At 44.5% G+C, this 18,571-nt stretch overlaps 1 protein-coding gene across 10 annotated transcripts in view; it reads left to right on the top strand.

Annotated features, from left to right (window-relative positions):
- The first annotated feature begins 570 nt into the window (after nucleotides 1-570).
- LOC111154508 (lysine methyltransferase 2C) overlaps nucleotides 571-18,571 on the top strand; it is a 267,678-nt gene continuing 249,677 nt past the window's right edge. For 8 of the 10 annotated variants that reach the window (XM_022514139.1, XM_022514140.1, XM_022514145.1 and 5 more), the window contains exon 1: nucleotides 574-935. In XM_022514139.1, the coding sequence (XP_022369847.1) occupies nucleotides 775-935 (161 nt within the window). In that variant the 5' untranslated portion in view covers nucleotides 574-774. Of the gene's footprint in view, nucleotides 936-18,571 lie in introns of all 10 variants that reach the window. The other 2 variants (XM_022514148.1, XM_022514147.1) reach the window with 2 other exon arrangements.

Below are 18,571 nucleotides of genomic sequence, written 5' to 3'. Positions count from 1 at the left end.
CGCGGCCCTCGCGCGGCGGCCACGGTCGTGTGTGTGTGTCTGTGTGTGGTACACGCACACCCGCAAAACTTCCTCCTCCCCGGCCCGGGAGGGCGGGCGCGGGCGCTGAGGGGCCGGCGCTCGCGCAGCCCGGAACCCACAACAACAACTGGAGCAGCTGTCAAAACTTCGCCGCCGCCGCCCGGCCTGACGCGGCCCGCGCGGGGGAGGGGCGGCCGGCGGGGCCGCGACCCCCCGCCCGCCCGCCGCCCCCCGCGCCGCCCCCCGCCGCCCCCCGCGCCGCGGCCCCTTTCTCCTCCCTCCCGCGGGCGCTGGGGGAGGGGCGTGGGCGCAGCCCCGGCCGGCGCCCCCCGCACCCCTCCTCAGTCGCCCCGCCCCGCACCCGCCCGCCCGCCCGCCCGCCCGCACCGCCCGGCCCCCGCCCGCGCCCCGCCCGCCGCCGCCGCCGCCGCCGCCCGCACCTCCCGCCCGGCCGGCCGGCCCCTCCCTCCCGCCCGCGCCCCGCCCGCCGCCCGCCGCCCCCCGCCCCCCGCCCGGCCCCTGCGCGCCGAGGTGCGCGCGCCCGCGCGTATGTGTGTGAGTGCGTGTCCTGCTCGCTCCATGTTGCCGCCTCTCCCGGTACCTGCTGCTGCTCCCGGGGCTGCGGGAAATGCGAGAGGCTGAGCCGGGGAGGAGGAACCCGAGCAGCAGCGGCGGCGGCGGCCGCGGCGGCGGCGGCGGGAGGAGCCCCCCAGGAGGAGGACCGGGATCCATGTGTCTTTCCTGGTGACTAGGATGTCGTCGGAGGAGGACAAGAGCGCGGAGCAGCCGCAGCCGCCGCCACCACCCCCCGAGGAGCCCGGAGCCCCGGCCCCGAGCCCCGCAGCCGCAGACAAAAGACCTCGGGGCCGGCCTCGCAAAGATGGCGCTTCCCCTTTCCAGAGAGCCAGAAAGAAGTAAGTTGAGTGTGAGGGAGCCAGGCCGGGAGCCAGCCGCGGCGCCGGCCCGGAGCTGTCACCGGCGCGCCCGGCCCCCTGCCCCCGCGCGCCCCCGGCCGCCCCCGCGGGGTGGGGGTGGGGCCCGCCGGCCGCGCGGCTCCGGCCCCGGGCGCCCGCCCGCCCCGCGCCCCGCGCCCCCTGCGCGGCCGCCCGGCCCGGCCTCCCGCGGGCGCCCGCACCTCACTCCGCCCGGCGGGGCTCCGACGGCCCGCGCCGCCGCCGCCGCCACACTTTACTTTTTAGTTTGGCCCTGGCGCCGGCTTTTCTTGGTGCTTCTGGCTTTGGGGAAATTTCTCGTCGATTCCCCTCGGCCTAGCTGGGTCACTGCAGAAAGCCACGGCGGAGCGCGCCCAGGTCGTCCCCGGGCGAGCGCATTGTCAACTACAAAGCGGTCCGCTGCGGGACACTCACGGAGCTGTCAAAGCGCCGGGGCCAGGTGGTCGCCCCGCCGGCTTCGCTGGGGGACAAGGGCACGGGAGGAGCTCGCGCCGCCCCTCTTTGTCAGCCTGCTGCCCCTTTAACTTTTCGTGCCCCCGAAGCTGAGCTTTCGTCCTTTAATGATATATTAGGAAGTCGCCCGACTTCTTCCTCCCCCTCCCCCACCCCGACCCGCACTGCCCGGCGCCGGGGAGCTCGGCTGCCGGGAGATCGCGCTGCTGCGGCCGGAGCGTGCAGAAGTTTTGGAAGCGGAGCCAGGATCCCCGCAGCAGGCCGAGTAGCGAGAGCACATTTGTGCAGGGAGAAGACAGATGCAAGTGTCGCCGAACTTCCCTCGGAGTCGTCGCTCGGAGCCGGTACCGGCTCGGCCAGGGCTTTCGTTTGGTTTCCAGCGGGCGCGAGGACTTAGACTGGGGTTACTCGAGGACCGGGAATGCCTTTTTGCAAAATGGTTCTGCGGCCACTTGGCCTGGAAACTAAGAAACCGGTTTCGGTGCCGGGAGCCGCTCCGCGCTCGTGGCTCGGGAGGGTGCTAGGGGAGACCTGCGAACGCCTTCGGAAGTTGTAGAATGGCGTGTGTTGCTTACTCATTTCATGCTAGGATCATCTCATTGAACTGTCGGGAGTGGAAGGGTGCACGGGGACGCGCAGGAGAGCGGCACGCTCGTGGAGAGCCTGGTGTTTTGTTGTTGTCTTTCGGGCGCACCGGTTTAGTAACATTAGTGTTATGTTTGGTGGTGCATAGTCAACGTAGTAGGGTTCACCGAGGCAGAGGAGGGCCCCGTTGTGGCAAACTCATGGAGCCCCGGCTGCAGTTCTCTTTTTTTGCTTTGCTCTCCTTTTACTGTGAAAATGATTCAGGCCCTTTAACTTGCTTGCCTCCATATTTTATTTCCAGCTCTTACCTACCTATGACAAATCGTGAGAGAAACAAGGACAGGACATATATACATTATTGCACTGGCTGCTTTGTGGTACAAAGTTGCGGTTTATTATGCCTCTGGCGAGGATTGTAATGAAACGTCTGGTGTAAAAATGCCCTTATTATTCCCCGATTGAGTGAATTTGGAGAAGAAAGATGGAGTTTTAAGTAACTTTAAACTTTGTCACTTTTTTGTATCTTTTAAAGCAACGCATGTCCAGCCGTATTAGGGTTTTAAGTTAATTGCTTCCCGTTTTGACTATTTCTTCTTGGTTTCTTTCTCAGTATTAATTTGGGGTTAATGTATATTCTAGATTTCCTTTTAAATTCTTACTCTAGGAAGAGTAGACCTATTTGTTGTCACACCCCTCACTCATACACATGCAAGTGCACGAGCGCGTGCACACACACAAGCAAACACACAAACCCACAGGCCAAACACACATGCATAGCTCCCCTGAGATCGAAGTGAGTTCATTTGTATTAGTGCAACCCCTGGGTGCACCGGAAGAAAGGTTGGATTGGGTATTACCTCTGTATTATTTTTATCTCATTTTATGTATAAAGAAAAAGTACCCCTTTGAGAAATTTGAAAATTTCTACACATGTTTAGTACAATTGTAAGTCTTCAGAGAGTTTTCTTTCTTGGATTTCAGAACCCGGACAGCATTCCTCGCACGAAATTTAGTGGTAACTTTGATGATTCCAAACTTTTTAGTGAATTTTAAAAAATTTGGTGTGCCTTTTGAAGGGCGTGGACTCTGCTTGTTTTAGAAACATGTAAGTGGAAACTAATCTGTGAGCTGGAAAGCAAATGGGAGGGTTTTCAATTGTGTTTCTCTACAGTGTTGGGGATGCATGCAGAAAAGACCCTGCAGTTGGGTAGTGAAGATCCTGAAAGTGAAAGTGCAGTGTACCAAATGTAAATTAGGTTTGTAAATGCTAAAATTACAGGGGATTGCAAGTAATTACCTAAGGAATGAAAATTAATATTTTTTTTTTTGTGAAATGCAGTGGAGATACAAGTTTTTAAATTGTGCATGTTATTTAGATGGTCAGTAAGTGGGTTGTTTTGTGCTAAAGAAAATGTCTTATGACACTGCTTAAAAGTGTGTTTGTGTGTTTTTCTTTGGATTTAGAAAAAGAGGGTAATCATGCACTGCTAATTATACTTTCTTTGAGTTTGAATTTTTAATAATTAGGTAAGTAAACTTAGCATTTTCTTGTTTTATACTGCTAGATAATTTTTGTCTTATTCTGTTTAAAAAGCATAGGCTATATAGTTACTAGTTTTGGTTAACTATTGTTATCTTAAAATTGTTTACTAAAACTAAGAATTTTGAACTGAAGCTATAGCTGAGTTTGAAAAGTAGGTATACAAATAAGGATTTCCTGTTGCCCAAATGTGAAGTCAAAAATGAAATTTACATTTGTTTGAAATTACATTGTTTGAAAGTTCTCCTTAACAGTAAAGACTATCTAACTGGTTATTTGGAGTAGCTCATAATCTTTATCAGAGGTATAGGTCTTTCCATTGGTGAAGAAGCTCCTGCCACAGAGTAGGCACATACTAGAGGGCTAATTTTCTGTTAATATTTAGGAAACTTTCCCCAAAGCTTTGATTTTTATTTTTCCTTCCTTGGAATATATATTCCTTGGAATATATATTCACATTACTAAATTGGGAAGACTACCATTCTACTGTATTTTTTACCAAGTCAACAAAGTTAATGTTAGGGATGGGGTGGGTGTGGGTGTGGGGGTGGTGGAGAAGCAGGTGGTGAGGATAGGATGTCTGAGGCACTATCCTTGATTCTTTTTGAAAAAAAAAAAAAAAACAAACAAAAAAAAAAACAAAACACAAAAACAAAAACACCCCAAACCTCTTTATATTCTGAACCACTTTCTTTTCAGAGAGCAATTACTGTTATTAGAAAGCCACCTTGAGCCTTATTGTTGTAGAAAATTGGGCACAACCAGTGATGTCATACAAGGGACAGCAAAAAAATGGCTCTGCAGCCGATGACTGTTGCTATTCTATATTTGTAAGGTCCCTCCCCCAACAAAACCTCATTTCCATAGCTGTGAATTTAAAATAAGTAATAAAAAGGTGTATTACATTGTAATATATGCAGTTTCGTAAAGCAACAGTTTACAGTTGGAGGATACCACTGTTACTCATGCTTCTTGAGATAATGCAGTTTTATAATTTATATGATAGTAATTATTTTTCTTATTTTATTTTTTTTCAAAGATTTTGTTTATTTGTCAGGGACAGAGGGAGAGAGAGCGAGCGAGCACAGGCAGACAGAGAGGCAGGCAGAGGCAGAGGGAGAAGCAGGCTCCTTGCTGAGCAAGGAGCCCGATGTGGGACTCGATCCCAGGACCCTGGGATCATGACCCGAGCCGAAGGCAGCCGCTTAACCAACTGAGCCACCCAGGCGTCCCTTATTATTTTTAAAGAGATTTAGGTACATGGAAATTTTGGCAATTACTGGTCTCCGGCACTTAATAGGCATTGAAATGTTTTAATGTACTTGAAAATTGAAAAGCTGGTCCAGGAATGGCAGCCTTTCACCTGTTAGGGTGGCTGTTCTCCAACCTGACCTCACTGTAGTCAGTCTGCTGTTTTCCTGTTGGTCTTACTCATGGAGTCTCTAGTCTTTGGGAATATGTTGTTAGTCTTACAATTTTATGTTCAGCATATTGGTTGTTATTACTTAAACAATTAAAAGTATCAGAATCGTTTCTTTTCCCATTCTGAAAACAGCGGTTTAATACATTTTCCTACTGTCTCAGTTAATTCTGCCATGGCAGATCTTTAGGCCATTTGCAGGGTGACAAACACACTACTCTACCTTCCCCTCTCCCCCACCTTTTTGCAAAACTACCTGGTATTCCCCAGGCCACAGTCAGATTGCCTTTGGGCAGATAGTGATTGTCCAATGACGTTTCCTTAAGCCACTTGCAGATATGACTTAGGGGCTTCCATGAAACCTCTTTTCCAAAACAAAAATGGTCAGTTTTTAGTTACAGTTAATATTAGATGCAGTCTACGCTTTTGCCTGGTGGGGAGGTGTGAGATACCTTGGATACATTTTTGTATCCATTTGATACATTTTTTTTAATCCATGAGATGTTTGGACCAAACATAATTTTTTAGCTGATATAGAATAAACTTACCGGTCTGTGTGTGTGTGTGTGTGTGTGTGTGTGTGTGTGTGTGTATTTCTCCTTTTTTGCTTTATTGTTTTGGCCTGTCTTTTAATTTCAGCAAGCTGATTAATGCCTTCCTCCTCTTTTTAAAAAATTGTCTTTATCATGTTTGTGCTACAGTGTCTATTTTCAGAACTTCTTGGCAGTGTGAGTTGCAAAAGTTATGGAGTGAAATAGGGACAATTTCTTTTTCTTTTCTTTTTCTCTCTCTTTGGTGGTGGCCTGCATATAAATGTGTGTTTGTGGTTAGTGTGAAAATGTAGTGGAAAGACCAATTCTGAATTTGTGATGGGAAGTGTCAGTCTCTCTCTTTGCAGAATTTGAAGGACTTAGGAACACAAGAGAAACAAGAATGACACAGCTCTTTTTGCACTTTGTCTAGGAAAAAAGTCTCATGTAAAAGATGGGAAAATTGGGCGCCTGGGTGGCTCAGTGGGTTGGGGCCTCTGCCTTCGGCTCGGGTCATGATCCCGGGGTCCTGGGATCGAGCCCCGAGTCGGGCTCTCTGATCGGCGGGGAACCTGCTTCCCCCTCTCTCTCTGCCTCTCTCTCTGCCTACTTGTGATCTCTGTCTGTCAAATAAATAAATAAAATCTTAAAAAAAAAAAAGATGGGAAAATTGTTTGACTTTGCTTTTGCTGCTAATTTTGTGATAGCAGTAACTATGTATGATACACGAATGCTGAAATTGCTTCAGAAGTCCGGGAAGTACTGTTCTATAACTTTTTTAGGTCTTTCATTTGGCATGTTTTATTCAAAGAGCATGTAAGTGTTAAGTGTATGTTGGGGGTGGACAGTCAACTCTGGAAGAAGGTTCGCTGTGGCCAAGAGGGGTCTGCAGAGATTTGGAGGAAGCAGTCCTTGAGTTAGAACTTGAATGATTGATAAGATTTAGCCAAGTGCAGTGCGAAAGAGAGTGTTCTGGGGCAGCACTGTGAGTGAAATTATTGAGGCGGGAAGTGTAAAACGTGTTTTCTTGGTGGAGTGTGACTAGAACAGAGGCTTAATGTGGGATTTGGGGCCGTGCCATGATGGTCCTTGAATGCCAGGCTAATGAGTTCAGGCTTTGTAGTGCAGGGGTTATAAACTGTTTACAGGGACCAGGTAGGTAATTTAAATGATTACATGCAGCTTGTAAGATCCTGAATGACAGCTGACATAACTTAAGGCCTTGAGTTGGGGAAAAAATGGTGAGTAAAAACAGCCTGAAGGGTTCTGGGAATCTATGCCTCACTCAGGTGCAAATGAAAATGTTCTGGCTGATAGTTGCCATGTGAGACTGTCAGATGTTGCTTTTAGATATTCTGGTCTGTCTGTTCTTTTCTCTTTCTTTCTTTTAAGGATGTTATTTATTTATTAGAGAGACAGAGAGAAAGCACAAGGAGGCAGAGGAGCAGGCAGAGGGAGAAGGAGAAGTAGGCTCTCCACTGAGCAGGGAGCCTGACGTGGGACTCGATCCCAGGACCCTGCGATCATGACCTGAGCCGAAGGCAGCTGCCTAACTGACTGAGCCACCCAGGCGCCCCTAGATATTCTGATTTTTCAACAGAGACTGAGAACTCGGAATTTTACGTGAATTCTCTTTTTAAGTGTCTTCAGTTAAGATCTAAAACGCTATTTGGGACTACACCTTGTGGGTTAGGTTTAATCTGTGGACCGTGAGCAGGTTACAGGTCTTCACCCCTGCTTTATACCCAGGTTATCTTATTTTTTAAATTAAAGTCTTAAAAGCAGATGTTTGCCATCTTCCAGAGGACAGAAGCGTTATTAAATTACTTTGTATTCTCTGTGCGTCTTATACAGTTGAATGTCGGTACTCTAATACTTGTTTATTTGATGGCAATTATTTTAGGAAGGCTGCCCTGGTAATAATATGAAGAGAGGAGTTACCTGAAGGCAGAGATTAACAGCCTGTTGCAATAGTCATGGTGTGAGTTGATCAAGGCAGATGGTATATTGTTGGTAAAGTGGTTGGAAAAGAAGAGAGATTTCAGTCAATGCAGAAGAGGAGTTTTGAAGTTTCTGCCATAGATGTTGAGGTGATAGAGACGTCTGGGGGTGTTTGGGCGGTGTAGCATTGAAGTTTAGGAGCTTGATTAGGGTAGGTGATTAAAGATGTAACTTCCTTGAAATCACTGGGAATGCGGAGGGTGTGTGAAATTTAGTAAAAGAATTAGGATGCTTACTTCTCTTAGGACATGATGGTGGGGTGGGAAGGGACCAAGAAAGCCCATAAAAATGAGGAAGGAAATCAGAATATGTTCCTACAAATGGGCAAGTATGTGCAAGGAAGTTCATGGCAGCAGAGAAAAGTAGAAAATGAATAGAGAATTGGCTATAGCAAAACACCTATCGGTGGACCGCCAGGAAGTTTTTCTCAGGACAGAGGGGTGGACCTGTCGGTACCAAAGTGGGAAAATGTCTGTGATATATTTGTTGACTTGAGGGAAAATCTTCTGAAAGTTGCGAAGCAGTAAGTTTAGTACTGACTCTATTTAGTAAAGAGCACACAACCCCAAACTATGGATGTATTTTGGGTGGAGAAAATTACTTGGAAGAATACATAGCATCATTAATACTTCTGTGGAGTATATAATCTTGTATGTACATTTATGCACTGTTTATTTATTTATTTTAGAGAGCTGGCAGGGAGAGGGGAGAGAGTCCCAAGCAGACTCTGCTGAGCGCGGAGCTGGATGCGGGCTCGATCCCATGACCCTGAGATCATGATCCAAGCCAAAATCAAGAGTTGGATGCTTAACTGACTGAGCCACCCAGGGGCCCCTCTGTGCAATTTTTAAAAAGCCAATAGCTTAAAACCATAGTCGTGTTTTACAAATGAGAAAACCAAGTTCTGGGGTACGTCACAGATTCTGGCACCGAGGTTGCCTGCATTCAAATCATGTCCCACTGCTCACTCACTCTTCGGTCTCGGGAAGTTCCTGGACTGTTTGCTGCCTTGGTTGCCTCATCTGCAAAGTGCACATTCTAGCACACCTGGTTTAGGATTGTTGTGAATTTGTGTATTTGTAGAATTTAGAACAGTGTCTGGTAAAAACTAAGTGCTGTTATTAGGAGGTACTGTTCTAAGAATTGGTTAATATTTGTTATTGCCGCTCTCATGAGTTATCATCAATCAAGGATTTGCCTGATATCCTAGAACTTGTTAGCGACAGACAAGTGATGAGATGCCAGACTCACTCTGAAAATGTCATGGCATAAAACAATGTAGTCGTTATTGGGGGTGGGGGGCCAATAAAGATTGCCCTTCCGTACAGCTGTCCCTAATAAAGACAAAAAAGAAAGATAAAAAAGCTAGGTCAGCAGAAATCTCTATAGAATGTTTCTTATTATGAGGAACACATGAAGAACAACAAAAAGCAGTTCCCTCAAAGCTGTATATATAGTACCGTTACTACAGAATTATTAAAAATTTTTTATTGTCCAAACTTGTGAATGTGGTCATAGTGATCTTTTTGTATTATAACTCTGCCGACTTTGTTTTTATTAGTAGGTCTTCCTAATTGAGACTTCCTATCAGGTGGTTTTTAAAATGATTATGTCTTTCATACTGAGTCATTTTTTTTTTTTTAAGATTTTATTTATTTATTTGACAGAGAAATCACAAACAGACAGAGAGGCAGGCAGAGAGAGAGAAGGAGAAGCAGGCTTCCTGCTGAGCAGAGAGCCTGATGTGGGGCTCGATCCCAGGACCCTGAGATCATGACCTAAGCTGGAGAGAGAGGCTTAACCCACTTAGCCACTCAGGTGTCCCCTGAGTCATTTTTAATCTTTTCATTTCCATGTAATCATTTACATTAGAAGCAGCATAGCCAGTGGTCATAGGAGTGTGTGTGATTTTGTTAATTCCATCTTTTAGTGGAGCCTAGCAACAAACAAATAACTTCCTTGATTTCCTGATCTTGGGGATCCTAGTGGCATATACCACATGTCTGGAGTAAGCACCCAGTTAGATATAAAGTAAATTTTAAAGAACTAATTACATTTTTAACCTTAAAGCTCTCATCATCTAATTGTTCTGCCAAGATTGAATTTGGTTGGTATGGCCAAGTTTTTCTCATATCAGTCTCTTACATACTTAGAGACTCATAAAATGGGAAAACCAGATGAGCATTCTAAGAACACTTCATCTAACCCCTCATTTTGCAGGTAGCTGAGACTCAGAGAGGTGATAGCATGCTATAGCTCATACATCAGGGTCTTAACCTGCACAGTAAATGCCGGGAGAGAAGGTAGTCTATTATGTTGGTGACCCCCAGTGAACCATGGCGGCTGGGATTTATGCTGTTGTATGGTCACCTCCCCATATGTCTTGTCTAGCCCTGTGACTCACTTTAACCAGTAGAATGCAGCAAAAATGGCACTGTGCTAGTTTGGGGCCTAGGCTTTAAGAAGGCCAGGAACTTTTAACTCTTGCCTGCTTGGGAGCTCCAGTCACCATGTAAGAAGGTAGGTCTGCCCTGCTGGAGAGACCATGTGCACAGGCAGGGATTCTGGACCACAGTGAAAAAGAGAGGCCCAGTTGCCAGTGTCCCAGCTGAGTTCAGCTCGTTGTCAAATTCCTTGTTGAGTGCAGCTACAAAAGTGACCACCGGTAAAACTAGCAGAGGAACCAGCCAGCTGAGTACCTTCCATATTGCAAAATTATGAGTGAATAAAATCTGGTAGTTTTAATCTGTTAGATTTTGTGGTGGTTTGTTAGGTATCGGTATAAAATGGAAGCAGATGATTTTGTGAATTAAATTATAAAAACAAAAACTATTGGAGATACAAATGATAAAAATCATTATTGTTTTCCAGCTTCTTTTACTGAGATAGTTGAATGAGGCTGCCCCTAACCTTTGCCCCTCATTTCAGTAAGGTATTTTGAAATAGAAGTGGATTTTTATTATTGGGGAATTTAAGTGGTATTTAAAAATGTAGCTGTCACAGTGTAGCTCAGACTATAATTAAAATAAATAAAATAAAATAAATAAAAATGGAAAAAAATAATTACGGTTTTCAGCTTTCAAAAGATATGATTTTACTTTCTTGACTTTTACAGATACCTTCTACATATCTGGAGGTTTATGGACTCTTGTGTCAGGATACCTGGGTTATATTCCTGGGCCTAGCGTAGGTTTGCCTTTAACAGTGACTTGGATAGGAAGGTTTATTTCTCTCCCATCAAAGCCTGGAGGGTAGGCACTAGCGCTGGTGTGGCGTCCCTGCGCTGCGAGATCACCAGTGACTCCATTGGTGTTAATCTCTCTGCCCGGACATCTCTAGGATGTGGCCTTTGCCCTCAGGTTCCATGATGGCTCCTATTACATCCACATCCATTGAAGTAGAATGGAGGGAGAGTAGACCCAGGGCACAGTTCCTGTCTTCAAAACGGTCTTGTAAGAAGTACCACGTGGTTCAGCTTGTTGTAATTGGTTGGAGCCTAGTCATATGGCCGTGTGTGGTGCAAAGGAGGCTGGGAATGTAGTCCTTTAGCTGAGTGCATGGCTGCCTAGAGTGGATGGAGAGTGTTGGTGAGGGAGGGAGTGAATGCTCCAGAAACAGCCAGTAGTCTGCACCACTGTGGGCAACCAGTTTATCTCCGGGGCTTGGGTTTTTCCTAGTGTGAGAATGATAATACAGAACCCCTAGAGAGGGCAGATAGATTTCACCCTGAGGGCCAGCCCCGGTGGATTGGGAGTGATGACCTGCGGTGTTCTTTGGAATCCCACCTGAGGCCCAGTTGTTGGCCCCAGCAGGGTGAGGAAGTAGAGGAAGGATTTATTTTGGGTAAATAGGGGAGTGATAGCATGCTGTCGTTTTTATACTGTGCTACATATTTTAGCCTTTTTTTTTTTAAGGTTTTATTTATTCATTTGACAGACCTCAGAGATGACAAGTAGGTAGAGAAGCAGGCAGAGAGAGAGGAAGGGAAGCAGGTTCCCTGCTGAGCAGAGAGCTGGACGCGGGGCTCAATCTCAGGACCCTGAGATCATGACCTGAGCTGAAGGCAGAGGCTTTAACCCACTGAGCCACCCAGGCGCCTTTTTTTATGTGTAGCTACTTCAATTTTTAAAATCTCATTGAAAATACTTGTTTTTTTTGCTAAGCTTTGGACCGCCCCCCCCCTTAAGATATCCTGAAATTCATTCCATATTTAAAAATTTTGCTAATAAACCTGAGTCCCTACTTTGTGCACAACATTCTTAAAACTGGGGATTGGGATGATGTAGAGAAAGACTAAACTTCTTTATGCAGTGTGTATCAGAAAGCTAGAGTATGTGGGGGTAACAGACAGACTCAAGTCTTAGTTTCTGCAGTCAGCAACAGTTGATTTCTTGCTTGTACCGCGCGTCCTGCATAGGCTGGCTTGGGAGCTTTGCTCTACAGCAGCTGCGTCCAGGCTGAGGGAGACCCCATCTCTGTCCTTCACGTTGCCAAGGCAGGAGAAGGAGAACATCATAGGTTCTGCTCTGGCTCTTAAAGACTGGAAGCAATGGCATATGTCGGCTGTGTTTACCTTTCATTGACCTGAGAAAGGCACACGGTGGCACCTAACTTCACGAGAGCATGGGAAGTGAAATCATATTTCTGGAGGGAGAACTAGAAGTATTTGGTGAAGAGCATCAGTAAACACCACAGAGGGTGACATTTATTTTCATCCAGAATTTCATATTTCACTTTGGAGTATGTTTTGTTACCTATAATTGAGTATGACCGTCTGGTAGACTGCTACACTAGAACATATTAATTAAGGTGATGTGTTTAATAATAAATACACAAAACATTTTCCAGAGGTAGAAATAATACAGGAGTAATAGGGCTTGGGTTCCTGATTCTTTTTCTACTGTACTTCATGCTTGTTTCCTTTCTTCCTCCCACCTGGAAGGAGGAAAGGCTTCAAACGTTAAAATTGGTATTTAATGTTACTGAGATTATAGGTGACTTAAAATCTGTTTTTTTTTTTTTTTTTTTTTTTTTTTTTTAAATTATTTATTTATTTATTTGACAGAGAGATGGAGAGAGGACAAATAGGCAGAGCAGCAGGCAGAGGGAGAGGGAGAAGCAGGCTCTCCACTGAGCAGGGAGCCCAATGTGGGGCTCCATCCCAGGACCTCCGGATCATGACCTGAGCTGAAGGTAGTCGCTTAACCGACTGAGCCACCCAGGCACCCCCCCCCGCCCTTTTTTTTTTCAAAGTAAGTTTTTACAGCATGTTTTATTTTCAGTCTGGGTTTCTTTGTCTATTTGTTTTCTATTAATTACCCAGGGGAGATGTTACTGAGCATCTCCTATGCACGGTACACTGGAGGAACCAAAGTGAGACGATCCCTAGCCGCAGTTCTTACCACTTCCATGCACACTGTGCTAGAAAATGACCAATCCTGTGTGGGACATAGTGCATAGTGCTAGGGAGCTAGAGAAGGAAGAACTTAAGGCAGGGAAATGAAGACGTGAAAACATGAGTTAAGTCCTGAAGAATGAGAACAAACTTTATTGAGAGTAGGGGGTGAGGAACAACCAGTGCATGGCCATCATGGGTCAGAGGCTTCCATCTTCCCTGAAGATCGCGCTTGGCAGGCAGAGGCAGTAGAATCATTAGGTCCTGTTTCACAGACGAAAGAGCTGCTTCCGAAGATCCCATGGTCGGTGAGTGATGCGGTCAGGGTTTGGCTCCAGGTGTGTCTGACTCTGGTCTTCACTTTTTCAAGAAACTCCAGTCTAACTTGCAGCTGCAAATTAAAGTTTGAGGATTTAATGTATAACATTAAATGTGACTACAGTTGGTAACAGTGTACTACAGAATCGGAATTTGTTGTGAGATTAGAACTTAAATGTTTCCACACACAAAAAGAAGATAAATATGTGAGGTGATGTATTAATTAACCAGATGGGAGGAATCCTTTCACTGTGTATATGTATATGAAATCATGATGTAAACTTGAAATATCTTACAATTTTGTCAGTTATACATCAATAAAGTTAAAAGAAAAAACAACTCACCAAACCAAAAAAAAGTCCAGGTTAGTGTGTGAGAAAACGAGGAAGGGAAAGTAGAATTAGGAATTTTGAATTTTCACTGTAGGCAGTAGGGAGCCATTGAAGATTTAAACAGAAGAGTAACAGTGTAACTTGGTTAGAAAATAACCTTGGCAACGACAGGGAAGATGGTACAGAGGGAGTATATATCCCATTCGTCATGTTACAGGGACCAGAGTGAGAACCAAAGTGATTTTCCATACTCTCTTTTTTAAAGATTTTTTTTTTTTTTAATTTATTTGACAGACAGATCACAAGTAGGCAGAGAGGCAGGCAGAGAGAGAGAGGAGGAGGAAGCAGGCTCCCTGCTGAGCAGAGAGTCTGATGTGGGACTCGATCCCAGGACCCTGAGATCATGACCTGAGCCGAAGGCAGAGGCTTTAACCACTGAGCCACCCAGGCGCCCCCCCCATACTCTTTTTCATCAAGAAATAATACTTGCCTAACTTGTGTTTTCAAATTATCCAGCCTCAGAACTAGAAAGACCTTCACTGTCATCAATTCCAGTGCCTTCAGTTTGTGGGTTAGGAACTGGAGTACTGACAGCCAGGTTTGACATCTGAGATTACATTTAAGATCCAGAGATAATGGTCTTTTTTGTTGGTAACTGGTTCTTATTCTAGGTTCCATTAGCCAACAACCAAATGTAGACCTTTGCCTGGGAAAATGTCTTTGAGGTTCATTCATGTTGTTGCATTTATTAATAGTTTGTTTCTTTATGTTGCTGAGTGGTGTTCCATCGGGTGGGTGGGCCACATTTTGTTCATCAGTTCACCAGCTGACGGACATTTGGGTTGTTTGCAATGTTTTGTGTCCCATGAACAATGCTGCTGAACATTTGGAAAACGTTTTGGACAAATGGTTTCATTTCTCTGGCTAGGTACCTAGGAATATAAATTACTTGCTTATGGGGTTAGTGTATATTTAACTTTTTTAGACACTTCCAGACTTTTCCAAAGTTCCCGTACCATTTTATATTCTCATTAACATTGTACGAAGGTTCATATCCTTGTTGATGCTTGGAATTGTAAATCTTTTGGATTTTCACTGTTCTGGTGGGTGTGTAGTGATACCTCATTGTGGTTTTAATTTGCATTTCTCTAATGATTTACGATGTTGAGCATCTTTTCAAATGCTTTTTCGCCATTTCTATGGTAAAGTATAAATTCTTTTGGTGAAGTATGAATTTAAATCTTTCCTCCATTTTGGGTGTGTGTGTGTATCTTAATTTTGAGTCATAAGAGTTCATTATATATATGTACACATACCAGACTTTTATTTTTTTAGAGCAGTTTTAGGTTCACAGCAAAACTGAGAGGGAGTTACAGAGATTTCTCATAGACCATCCCTCCTCCCACACATACACAGCTTCCCCCATTATCAACACCCTCTGTTACAGGGTACATTTGTTAGGGTTGATGAACTTCCTTTGACACATCATTATCATCCAGAGTCTGTAGCTGACATTAGGGTTCACTCTTGGTGTTGTGCATTCTGTGGGTTTTGACAAATGTGTGATGACATGTATCTACCATTGTAATATGCAGAATAGTTTCACTGCCCAAAAAATCCTCCGTTCTGCCTGTTCATCCTTTCCCTTCCTTCCCCAGCAACTACTGCCATTTAAAAAAAAAATTATGTCCATAGTTTGCCTTCTTTTTCTAAAGATTTTATTTATTTATTTGACAGAGAGACACAGTGAGAGAGGGAACACAAGCAGGGGGAGTGGGAGAGAGAGAAGCAGGCTCCCTGCTCAGCAGGGATAAGGGACTTGACCAGGACCCCAGGATCATGACCCAGAACGAAGGCAGGTGCTTAGTGACTGAGCCACCCAGGCACCCCTGTAGTTAGCCTTCGTTATGTATTTTTTAAAACATTATTATTATTTTTTTTAAGACTTTATTTTTTTGACAGACCGAGATCACAAGCAGGCAGAGAGGCAGGCGGGGGGTGGGGGGGAAGCAGCCTCCCCGTTGAGCAGAGAGCCCGATGCGGGGCTCGATCCCAGGACCATGGGATCATGACCTGAGCCGAAGGCAGAGGCTTAACCCACTGAGCCAACCCAGGCACCCCTCTTTAGGTAATTTTTATACAAGTCCTTTATGAGTTATATGACTTAACGGGTGTTTTCTTCCACTCTGTGGCTTATTCTTAGTCAGTTTTTAGTGATGTCTTTTGAAATGCTAATAAGGCTTCTAATTTTGATGAAGTCCACTTTATCAGTATTTTTTCCCTTACGGAATTATGATTTTCATATCATATTTAAGAGCTCTTTGTGAAGCCTACGATTGAAAAGATCTATGCTTGCTTCTAGAAGCTTTTATAGTGTTAGGTTTTACATTAAGGTCAGTGATATGTTAATTTTTATGTATGGTGTGAGGTAAGGTCTAAGTGTATTATTCTGCATTTGGATGTAAAGTCATTCCAGCACCATTTGCTGAAGACTGTTCTTTCCTCATTGAATTGTCTTGGCAATTTCGTTGAAAATCACTTGATCATAAACATGTGGGTTTATTTTTGGACTCTTCCGTTGATTTGTATGTCTGTCCTTCTGCTAATACTACATTATCTTTTTTTTTTTTTTTTTTAAAGATTTTGTTTATTTATTTGTCAGAGAGAGAGAGAGAACAAGCACAGGCAGACAGAGTGCAGGCAGAGGCAGAGGAAGAAGCAGGCTCCCTGCCGAGCAAGGAGCCCAATGCGGGACTCGATCCCAGGACGCTGGGATCATGACCTGAGCCGAAGGCAGCTGCTTAACCAACTGAACCACCCAGGCGTCCCTAATACTACATTATCTTGATTACTGTAGCTTTATTGTAAAATTTGAAATCAAGTAGTCTAATTCCCCCAACTTTGTTGTTCAGATTGTTTTGCCTATTATAGGTCTTTCGCATTTTCATGTAAATTTTATGGTCAGCCTGCCAGTTTCTACAAAAAAATGTATTGGGATTTTGATAGGGGTTATATTGAATCTGTAGATCAATCTTGAGAAAAAATTGTTACCTTGTTATTTCTTTTTAACATTTTTTTCAAAATTTTATTATTTAAGTAATCTCTACACCCCTCATGGGGCTCGAACTCATGACCCTGAGATCAAGAGTTGCATGCTTTTCTGACTGAGCCAGCCAGGTGCCCTGATACCACATTATTTCAATACGCGAGATTACATTGAATCTGTAAATCAATCTTTTTTTTTTTTTTAGAGTTTATTTATTTATTTGACACAGAGAGAGAGTAGAAGGGAGGGAGGGAGAGAGCATAAGCAGGCGTAGCAGCAGAGAGAGAGGGAGAAGGCTCCCCGCTGAGCAGGGAGCCCAGTGTGGGGCTCAGTTCCCGGATGCTGAGATCATGACCTGAGCTGAGGGCAGACGCTTAACTGACTGAGCCACCCAGGTGTCCCAAGAAGTTTTACCATTTTCAAACAGAACATCTGTGCGACACTTGGCAAATGATTTCTTGGTGCTTCTGTTGCTTCATCTAAGGGGGTTAATGATAGTACCTACTTCACAGGGTTGTTGTGAAAATTAAATAAAGTAATGTTTGTAAAGAGAATGGTGTCCGATGTACTGTAAGCACTTGATTCGATTTGTTAACTTTATTAACATTAAATAGGCAGGAATTAAGCAGGAAGTTTAAGAGAGGAAAACTGCCCAACTGATCAGATCATCATAGTGTGAGGTTAGTTAAATCTTGGTTGGTCTTAATCTTTTTTGGAGTTACAGATCCCTTTCCTTTGGATATATCCTCACATTCTCAGAAGAGCATGCATGAATATAGATAGACAGATTTGTATAATTTAAGGGGAAGGTTTTAGTGGAACTTATTCTGAAAGCTTTGTAGAAGTTCCATAGCCTCCAGAATAAGAAACTGTCTTCTGGGGCACATGGCTTTCTTAGTCAGTAGAGTATGTATGTGACTCTTGATCTCAGGGTGGTGAGTTCAAGCCCCACGTTGGATATGGAGCCTACTTTAATAAAAAAAAAAAAAAGAAAAGAAAAAAAAGCTTTCTTCTAAAGATAGCATACTGTCTGAAGGAAACTGCCTTGGATGCAGAAAGAGATGGAGGTTTTTATCTCTTCAAAACTGAGTCCTTTGGCACTAGAGTGTATACTTTTTCTCCTCAAAGTAACTAATTTAAATCAGGAATTATTTTCCCTTTCTGTTGCTGGCCCAGCTTCTCTGCTTTTATTTTTCCTTTGTCTTCACAGTCCACTCACTGTCTTCTTTAATGACCCTTTACTCCTCCAACTAACCCCTGTTTAGCGCCTTCCTCTTTTGGTTCATCTTCCTGGGGCAGGGAGGGACTGTTTCGGGAGGAGTAGCTGGGGTCTGGTAGCACTGCACTGGCATAGTGTTGGTGTCAAGTGTCCTGAGATTTTTTTTTTTTTTAAAGATTTATTTATTTATTTGACAAACAGAGATCACAAGTAGGCAGAGAGGCAGAGAGAGAAGGGGGAAGTAGGCTCGCCGCCGAGCAGAGAGCCCGATGCGGGGCTCAATCCCAGGACCCCGGGATCATGACCTGAGCCAAAGGCAGAGGCTTGACCCACTGAGCCACCCAGGCGCCCCATATCCTGAGATGCTTGGTGTTTGCCAGTGCTGCCACTGCAAAATGATGCTGGGTAGAGAACTTACTGATCATTTACAGTTTTAGAGTTATTTTTAGGCTGTGCTTATCACCAGAATTCTGTATCAGATCTCTGTATACGAGATCTCATTATATTTTCCCAGTCCCAGTACTTCTGAATCCTAATCCAGTTCCTGGTAACTTTTAACCTACACGTGTTATTAAGAGGCCACTGTCAAACGTAGGCCTTTCGCTCAGGGTCTTTGGGAGAATAGTGATGGGTTGGCATTAATTTGAACTTCGGTTAAAATAGAATTTGTTTAGTTTAACATTACCATGACAGAGATTATAATTCTTTCCTGAAATTTTTGAAATATAACTCGATTATCCTTTTGTTTACTAAAACAT

This window comes from Enhydra lutris, unplaced genomic scaffold, assembly GCF_002288905.1.
Source record: "Enhydra lutris kenyoni isolate GAN:26980312 unplaced genomic scaffold, ASM228890v2 scaffoldscaffold37, whole genome shotgun sequence".
NCBI lineage: Eukaryota > Metazoa > Chordata > Mammalia > Carnivora > Mustelidae > Enhydra > Enhydra lutris.
The sequence above is the reverse complement of the archived record's forward strand: the minus strand, read 5'-3'. Positions and strand labels throughout refer to the sequence as shown.